Genomic DNA, 9,067 nt, shown 5'->3' on the forward strand with positions numbered 1-9,067 from the left:
CATGTTGTATTTCGCCCATAATGGGAATGCAGTTAAAACTTCTAGATCAGTCTATATTCATCAAATAATAATTTGTATGCATATTCAACTATCCAATATTAATACTATAGCCCTTAATTCAAAATAATTATGAATTTACTAATTTATCCATTTCCGTAACTTATATCACAAAAATACTATCGATTTGTAAATTTCGTGCACACGGATATGGTAAAAAGGGATGATTGATTTAAATTTTCACCACCACGCTTCACAAAAATTCACACAAAACTTGTTTCTTTTACTTTTTTTTTTCATGACCAACAAGTTAGAAGCTGAAGTGATTAATAGTTATTGCCATTTGCCAACCGTTTAACGTTTGCTGCACATTCATAAATAGGTGCAGCTGTATTTATCTGCCCCATTGGGTAACTGGATGAAATTGAGAGGTGCAATTCCATTGTCATTGATTGGGACCCACCTGCATTCAATTTTTTTAGTACCGCTAAATTTTAGTAATATTTTTGTTAGCCATGCAACTCTATATCTAAATCCAAGTATTACCTAACTTACAACATGAAGCAAAAACTTCCATTTCAAGAGAAAAAGCAAAAACCAAGATAGGAAAGGGATATAAGGAAAACATCTTGTTTAGTGAAAATCGTTACAAAAGAAGTACTCCATTATATATATACTCCATAAAATTTATTCCCACCATGGAAATTGAGGTGGCGGGAGGTGGCGCGGCCGCTTGTGGTGGCAGCGATGTGGAAATGGGGCGGAGATGGGGAGGCAATGAGGCTTGTTTGGTGTGGCGGGATTTGACCGTAATGTTGCCAAATTTCGGGCAAGGGCCGGTGAGGAAGTTGCTTAATGGGCTAAATGGCTATGCCGAACCGGGTCGGACCATGGCCATTATGGGGCCATCCGGATCCGGGAAATCCACCCTTCTTGACTCATTAGCGGGTATCTTATTTCTTCTCCCTACATCTTTATCTTCAATAGCTTTAGTACATCATATTAATGCTAACATATTTTAAAATCACATATATAGAAGTTAAACCATCTCTTCTAGATTAGAAATGAGGTTTTGCTCCAATTAATGTACTTCTCAGTGTGACTTCATCTTCTAATCTCGATATTAATATATTAATGGTATGTTCAATATTCATATTTGCTATTGATAAAAGTTAGTTATATGAATTTAAAGGATCGGATAGCTATTTTTGGTTTAAAGGATTGTTTATATACTAGGATCCTATTCACCTAATACAGTCATTATTGATATGAGAACTGGGAACCATATTAATTCGCTAATTTATTAATATTAGTTAACATCATAAAATATATAAGTTTCTGATTCAGTATTAGTTGCTTGAATATTTATATAGCAGTAAATATGAGTAAGATTATGTGATATTAAAGTTAACAACTGATATTAATAAATCATTGAACTAATATACTTGTCGGTTCTCATTTTAATGTAGTTCCCATTCGATAACTATCTTTTTTATTTTCATAAATAAAAATATATTACATTCGTCCTTTAAAAATAAAAACTACTCCCTCTAATAGAGTCATTTTGTCATTTTGGTACATTCCATGGTAATAGAGTCATTTCCCTTTTTAGTAAACGTCAACACATTTTTCACACCTACTTTACTCTCTCTTACTTTTTTCTCTCTTCATTTCTATGTCTTTTTTCATTTTCATTTTAGTCTCTCTTTACTTAACTCACCTAAAACAATTTTTTTAATCTCTGTGTTGAAAAGAAACGCTTCCATTATTATAGAACGGAAAGAGTATTCAATTTTGACATGTTTATTAAAAGAGAATTTTTTTATTCTTTGAAATAATTTTCTTTCTATTACAATGGAATCTGTTTTTAACTGACAATATTTCAATTATTTATACTTTGTATCTCACTTTATAAATTATATGTTAAAATTTGTGTTTGTTTCAAAAGTCTATACTTTTTAAAAATAGAGAGGTATAGAAGATATTTTAGGAATTCGATTTTAAGGAGTTTGTGTTATTTTTTGTGGTTAGTTATTAGTGCTCCTTTCAACATGATTTGGTTTCTCTTTTATTAGGTTTAAGAAATGCACAATTTAGCAATCATAAATGGCTCGAACCAACTTTTTATAAATAGTTAAGATGATCAGTGTATGTCAGATCAAAGTCAAACAAATAGATCTGCTTCGGATAAAAAAATTAATTTTATATTCAATTAATTGTACTAAAATATTACTCCATCCGTCCCATTATTATTGTTATACTAGTACTTCCTCCGTTTTAAGTGGTACATTTTATTTCCATCACAAAATTTTTGTAGTGTTATCTTGAGAATTAAAGCGTATAGAATAAAGCAAGAAAAAAGAAAAAAAGTAGAAAGAATAATATTTTTATTTTAGAAATATTTCTTTAGAGTGAAATATTTTAAAAAGGAAAATTTGTTACTTATAATAGGAGGAAGGAGTATATGGTAAGTGTAGTGAGATTAAGTATTATAGTATGAGTTGTAAGTATTATAGTAGGAGTTAAACAATTATGTTTTGTACATAGTACATAAAATATATATTGAATCCTTATTAATGTATATAAAAAATCATTGTGCTTTTAATCAAACATTCAAGTGTCATTTTGCGTCACTAGTACAACGTAAAAAACAGATTTTCTTCAACCCCACATTTCGAAATCAAATTCCTTTCCATCTTCATAGTGAAACAATAGTTTATCTTTTCTCATCCAAAATAAAAGGATAGGTATAATCTAGCTTCTCTTAATTAATGAATTATTGACCGATGTTGGATTCACAAATAAAAGCATACACATGAGATTGAAATTAATAGGGTAGGAGGAGTAGTTGAAGTGTGGATAGCCGTATTAAATGAGGATAAGCCAACTGTCCTTCTCTCTTTACGACTCAATTCATTGTCACGTTACAATTTTTAATATTTAAATTTTTTGTCGACCAAAGTTGGAAAGCATTTAAGGGGTTTCTAATTTATTTTCAATATGTAAATAAGACTTGACGAATGATTTTTGAACTTTTAAAACAATACTTGGATAATTAATAAACTCCCAAATTAAATAGTTGGACATCCTAATTGTAAAACATAAGGTCCTTAAATCTGAGCTAAGATCGAACCAAATACAAACTCAGCACTCTACCAAGTATGTTAAAGAAATACAGTACTTTGAAGGTAATGAAAAAAATAAATACCCCAAAAAGAGTTGTAGTATTTGTATATTACACGTGTAAGATATTTTCCATTTTTAATTTTGTCGTTGTTTATAATCTTTTTGTATACTTCATTGGTCCCAAATTAGTTGATGTGTTTATTTTGAACATGAGTATTATGAAATTAGAGTATAAAAATTTAAAGTAGGAAAGAAAGAGAGGATAAAAAGGAGAGCGAATACGACTTATTAACCTAGGAGAGCGAATACGACTTATTAAGTCTGAAAATGAATACATGTCAACTATCTTGGAACATAGGAGTACAAAGTAGGCGTACAACAGAATCTAACACGAGTCTTTATGAATTTGAGGTAGAATGTATTGCACTTTTATTAGGTAGAATGTGATGCGAGTAGAGAAATGACGGGTCACACAACCACAGGCATTGAAGGGGGCTTAAGCTCATATGACACATGGTTTTTTTTTTTCTTTTTTGTTCAGTAGTTAATTTTGTCAAAATTATTCGAAATCATTATTAGGCCTTACAAAATAAAGACAAGTGAAGACCCATTATTGGATATTGTAGGATTACCAGAGGCTGAAATTAGAGAAAGAAATGAAGAAACAAGGTTGCTAAAGATTTTGATAGAGAAAGGAAGAAAATGCTGAAGTAAAAAATACATAAAAAAATTAAAAATCTGATGAATGTGTAGTTCTACTTGTTTTAAAATGCATGAAATATATTGATGATATGAGTATATGACCTTCTATATAAAATGATTAACAGCCATATATTGCACAATTATAAAAAGAAAAAATATGAATAATAGTTAGGAAATTATGTGCAATGACATAAAAAAAGTGAAACTAGTTTTTGAACATTAAACATCGACAAAGTCTATATATTACCTTCATTTGGCCACAGGTAGATTATCGAGGAATGTTGTAATGATGGGAGACATACTGCTCAACGGAAAGAAACGCCGGCACGGATACGGCGTCGTTGTAAGTTTCCTTATATTTTCATACTCCCTTCATTCCTGATAATTGAGGCATATCATTTCGGCACGGCATTTAAGAATAGTGTGTTAAATGGATGGTGAATAAAGTAAGAGAGTTACTTTTTGTCAGAAATAGAAATGACTCAACTATCGTGAAACTTCCCAAAATAGAAAAATGACTCAATTAATATGAAACGGAGAGAGTACTAAAATGGATATCCAAGCGGAAAAGAGATATCCTGAATTAGCTAGTGAATGGAATAATGTAATGAAGATTTGCATTGTGTGTGTTGGTGAATGGTGATGATCATGATTGTGGTTACGCTGTATTATGATAGGATAGATTACTCATCTATCTTGAAATTTTTTGAATGAAAATAACATACAATATGCATTGTGTGTTTAGTTTATTTATCTTCCCTATCAAACTGCCGCTAACAGGCATACGTAACGCAAGAAGACGTGCTAATGGGGACTCTAACAGTGAGAGAAACCATAACATACTCTGCAAATCTAAGGCTTCCCAGCTCCATGTCCAAGGAAGAGATCAACGACATCATAGAAGCAACCATCATGGAAGTCGGGCTGCTAGAATGCGCCGATCGCCAGGTCGGAAACTGGCAAATGAGAGGCATCAGCGGTGGGGAGAAGAAGAGGCTCAGCATTGCGCTCGAGATTCTCGTCCGCCCCCGTCTCTTGTTTCTCGACGAGCCTACCACCGGTCTCGACAGCGCCGCCTCTTTCTTCGTCATCCAATCCATCAAGAATCTCGCCCGAGACGGAAGAACTGTCATCTCCTCCATTCATCAGCCCAGCAGCGAAGTTTTTGCCCTCTTTGATGATCTCTTTCTGCTCTCCGGTGGTGAAACCGTTTACTGCGGTGAAGCCAAGATGGCCGTCAAGGTATGTACGGACTGTCGTCTCACTGTAGCTGAGTCAAAAATCAACATATTTAATTGATCTTTTTATATTTTCTTTCCCACTTTACTCTATGTTCTGTTATAAATATTCTTGGTAGTGATGATCTACAAAATGCATTTTTTCATACAAACAACTCCCTCCCTCCATAAAATAATGTTCGCATTTGCCATTTTGGTCCGTTAAAATCATGTCCACATTTACTTTTTCCACTTTTGATTAGGAGACCCCACTTTCGACTAACTCATTACACTCACATTCTAATGTAAAAGCAGTAATAAGTGTGACCCGCATTCTACTCACTTTTTCAACCCATTTTTTTAACATTTCTTAAAACCTGCACAGGGTGAAGGTGGAACTTGAAATCGTGGAGGGAGTGTGAAATAACGTCAACAGAAAATGTCAACACATGTCATTCGGTTGACAATGTTGACATTTTCCGTTGACGTTATTTGTCATCTATTTACATCAAACCGATATCTAACGGCCAAGATCATAGTTTGTAGTTTGTACAATATATAGAGTTTGCATTTGATTACAATTCTTATTTGTATATACACTATTTTTAAAAAATGAGCATAAATTTTGAAAAATTGAGTGATTTTTGGGTTTTTGCAGTTTTTTGCTGAAGCAGGATTCCCCTGTCCAAGTAGGAGGAATCCATCCGATCACTTCCTACGCTGTATCAACTCAGATTTCGACGTCGTCACAGCCACTTTGAGAGGTTCACAGAGGCACCGTGTACGAATCAAATAATGCTATTATTAGGAGACTGGATTAACCTTAATAGTGACCATTTCTATTAACTGTGGCGTTTGTGTTTTGTGAATGACAGGAAACACACATGCCATCAGATCCTCTGATGAATCTTGCGACTGCTGATATCAAATCAGTACTAATTGAAAAATATAAGAAGTCGGAGTATGCTAGGAAAACGACATCCAAAGCTCGAGAAATGTCAAACTTTGTAAGTTGTTTGTGTGTGTGTATATAATAGGAGAAGATGGGGTTTGTTTTTACGTGGAGAATGAAGTATATACATGGAACAAATCAACATATCTAATAGGAAAACGAATTGCAGCAAGGAGTGGAGATCGAAACGATAAAGGGAAGCCATGCGAGCTGGTGGAAGCAACTCACGACATTGACACGACGATCGTTTGTGAATATGTGTAGAGATGTTGGGTACTATTGGTCGCGAATAGTGATATACACCATTGTCTCTGTTTGCGTTGGAACTCTGTTTTACGATGTGGGTACGAGTTATACTGCAATCTTCGCAAGGGGGGCTTGTGGGGGCTTCGTCACGGGCTTCATGACTTTCATGTCCATCGGAGGCTTCCCGTCCTTCATCGAGGAGATGAAGGTACGTACAAAATTAAATAATTTCATTCGTTTGATGTATCTGACTCCTCTATAAATGAGTGGATAACCCTCGTCCCTCAATATCTAACAATTATATTGATATGGATTGATTTGCAGATCTTTACTCGAGAGAGGATAAACGGGTACTATGGCGTGGCGGTGTTTATACTATCGAATTTCTTGGCTTCCTTCCCCTTCTTGGTTGCAGTGTCGATTATCACGGGGACGATAACGTTTTACATGGCGTTTCATGCGGAATTCTCTCGCTATGTCTTCTTCTGCCTCAATATCTTTGGAAGCATTGCTATGGTTGAGAGTGTGATGATGATTGTAGCTTCTTTGGTTCCCAACTTCTTAATGGGGATCATTTCTGGGGCTGGAGTTCTGGTAATATACATAATACCTCTCTCTCACTCGTTCGTTCATTCGTTCATTCATTCAGATATCAACCAAGTATTCTTAATGTGTGTATATTTGTCAGGGGATCATGATGATGACAGCCGGTTTCTTTCGGCGGCTGCCAGATCTTCCCAAGCCAATTTGGCGCTATCCAATATCATTTATTGGGTACGGTGCATGGGCACTTCAGGTATTCGTTACTCCTCTCAAAATACTAGTCTGTTTATGAGGATAGACAGTTCATTTATTCTATAAACCGCACATCAGTTGCTCTTACAACCAATATGGGGCATTGAGTCCGTAACATTTTTTTGATGAGGAATTTAATTAATTAGTTGTGATATATGCAGGGATCATACAAGAACGATATGATTGGACTAGTATTTGATCCTCTAATACCAGGAGATCCAAAAATATCAGGGGAAGATGTGATAACAAAAATGTTTGGTGTATCTCTACATCGCTCAAAGTGGTGGGATTTGGTGGCTCTATTCAGCCTCATACTATGCTATCGAATCCTCTTCTTCATCGTGCTCAAGGGGAAGGAGAGAACGGCCGAATACTTCCAGTCCATCTACGCTAAAAGGGCATTGCATCGTTTCAAGAAGAGGCCGTCGTTCAAGCGAAGAGCCTCGTCCAAGAGCCACCTCCACTCTTTGTCTTCTCAAGAAGGCCTCAACTCTCCACTCCCTTAGCCCTCAACTTGTATGAGCTAGTTTTTTTATCTATATTCAGCTTGTTTTTGTATCAATGAATAACCACTGAAGGGTGATTTTAATATTAAAAAAAATAGGAATCAGTATAAGATGTTTGATTTTCAAATTCAATGTTTTGTTTGGCAATTGTATTTAAATTTCATTTATATTTTATTTAAAAGCTAATTTAAGTAATTTTAGCAATTGATGTGGTTATTCTAATCCCTTATTTATATCTATATCTACATAAAAAATGGGAGTTTCGGAAATAATAACGTAATGCCATTGAAATTATTATAAGATTATATCATAAGATTTAGAGTAAAGGTTAATTTTGGTCCTAAACATAAAATACGAATTTGGTTCAAAATATTCACTTTTTGATAAATAGGTTCATAATAAATAAAATTCTTGTCGAAGTAGTCCTTTTTTCCGTCTAAAAACTAACGGTCATGCCACTGTGTAGTTAGCGTTGACCGTTAATTTTTTGAAGAAATCGTAGAAAAAGGGACTACTTCGTCGACATTTTAATTTGTTAGAGCATCCACAATGGTCGCATCGTCCGCCACTGTGGCTTCGCGGACGATGGCTTAACCATCGTCAGCGCCCGATCGATCGTCCGCGGACGAAGCGCGGACGGTGCTCATCGTCAGTCGCATCGTCCGCCGCTGTGGCATCACGGACGAATCACGGACGATGCGACGGACGATGCTCACGCGATTTCTTTTTTTTTTTTTGAATTTTTTCCAATTTTTTTTCTTATTTAAACACCACAATTCTCTACCATTTCATGCACTCCAATTTCACATCTCTTCAATTATTCTCTCTCATCTCCTAAAAAATGAATCCCGACGACTACGATTTGGGTACATCGGAAGGCTGCAGACGGGCCTTGACTCGAGCCTTGTTCGATGCCGTTAATGAAGCCGCGGCGGAATGCTTGGCACAAATGCAGCGGGAGCAGGCAAAGGCGGAGGCGGCGGTGGCGGTGGCGCGGGTCCCTCGGCCGATTCGATGCACGACGTAGCTCACGAACGTCTGTTCGCAGATTATTTTGCCGAGCATCCACGGTGGGGCCCGAATGTTTTTCACCGCCGTTTTGGAATGAGTCGAGATCTTTTTCTCCGCATTGTGCACACGTTGGAGGGACGTGATGAGTACTTCCAGTATCGGGAATACGGCATCGGCAGACTCGGACTTACGCCGTTGCAGAAGTGCACGGTTGCAATCCGGCAGTTGGCCTACGGCACCACAACGGATATGTTCAACGAGTACCTTCACGTCAGGGAGACAACTGGCCGCGAATGTCTAAAGAATTTTTGTAAGGGAGTTGTGGAGACTTTTGGCCACACATATTTGCGACGCCCGACTGCTGATAATTGCCAGATGCTGATGAGGATGCACGAGACGGTGCACGACTTTCCTGGGATGCTAGGGAGCATCGAATGTATGCACTGGCAGTGGAAGAATTGTCCGACTGCGTGGAGAGGCCAATTTACTAGTGGCTACAAGGGCAGCCACCCGAC

The 9,067-nt window shown here is 36.4% G+C and overlaps 1 protein-coding gene across 1 annotated transcript; it reads left to right on the forward strand.

Annotated features, from left to right (window-relative positions):
- Nucleotides 1–530: 530 nt before the first annotated feature.
- On the forward strand, nt 531–7,673 carry LOC125224506 (ABC transporter G family member 15-like). The gene is made up of 9 exons (XM_048127915.2): nt 531–945; nt 4,089–4,168; nt 4,606–5,067; nt 5,701–5,823; nt 5,918–6,049; nt 6,164–6,448; nt 6,565–6,834; nt 6,929–7,036; nt 7,197–7,673. Exons 1-9 carry the CDS (start codon nt 696–698, stop codon nt 7,539–7,541), a joined length of 2,055 nt encoding a protein of 684 aa, XP_047983872.1. The 5' UTR covers nt 531–695; the 3' UTR covers nt 7,542–7,673.
- The last annotated feature ends 1,394 nt before the right edge of the window (nt 7,674–9,067 follow it).

This window comes from Salvia hispanica, chromosome 1 (genome assembly GCF_029641045.1).
Source record: "Salvia hispanica isolate PSC_SH4W2 chromosome 1, Shi_PSC_v1, whole genome shotgun sequence".
Taxonomy (NCBI): Eukaryota; Viridiplantae; Streptophyta; class Magnoliopsida; order Lamiales; family Lamiaceae; genus Salvia; species Salvia hispanica.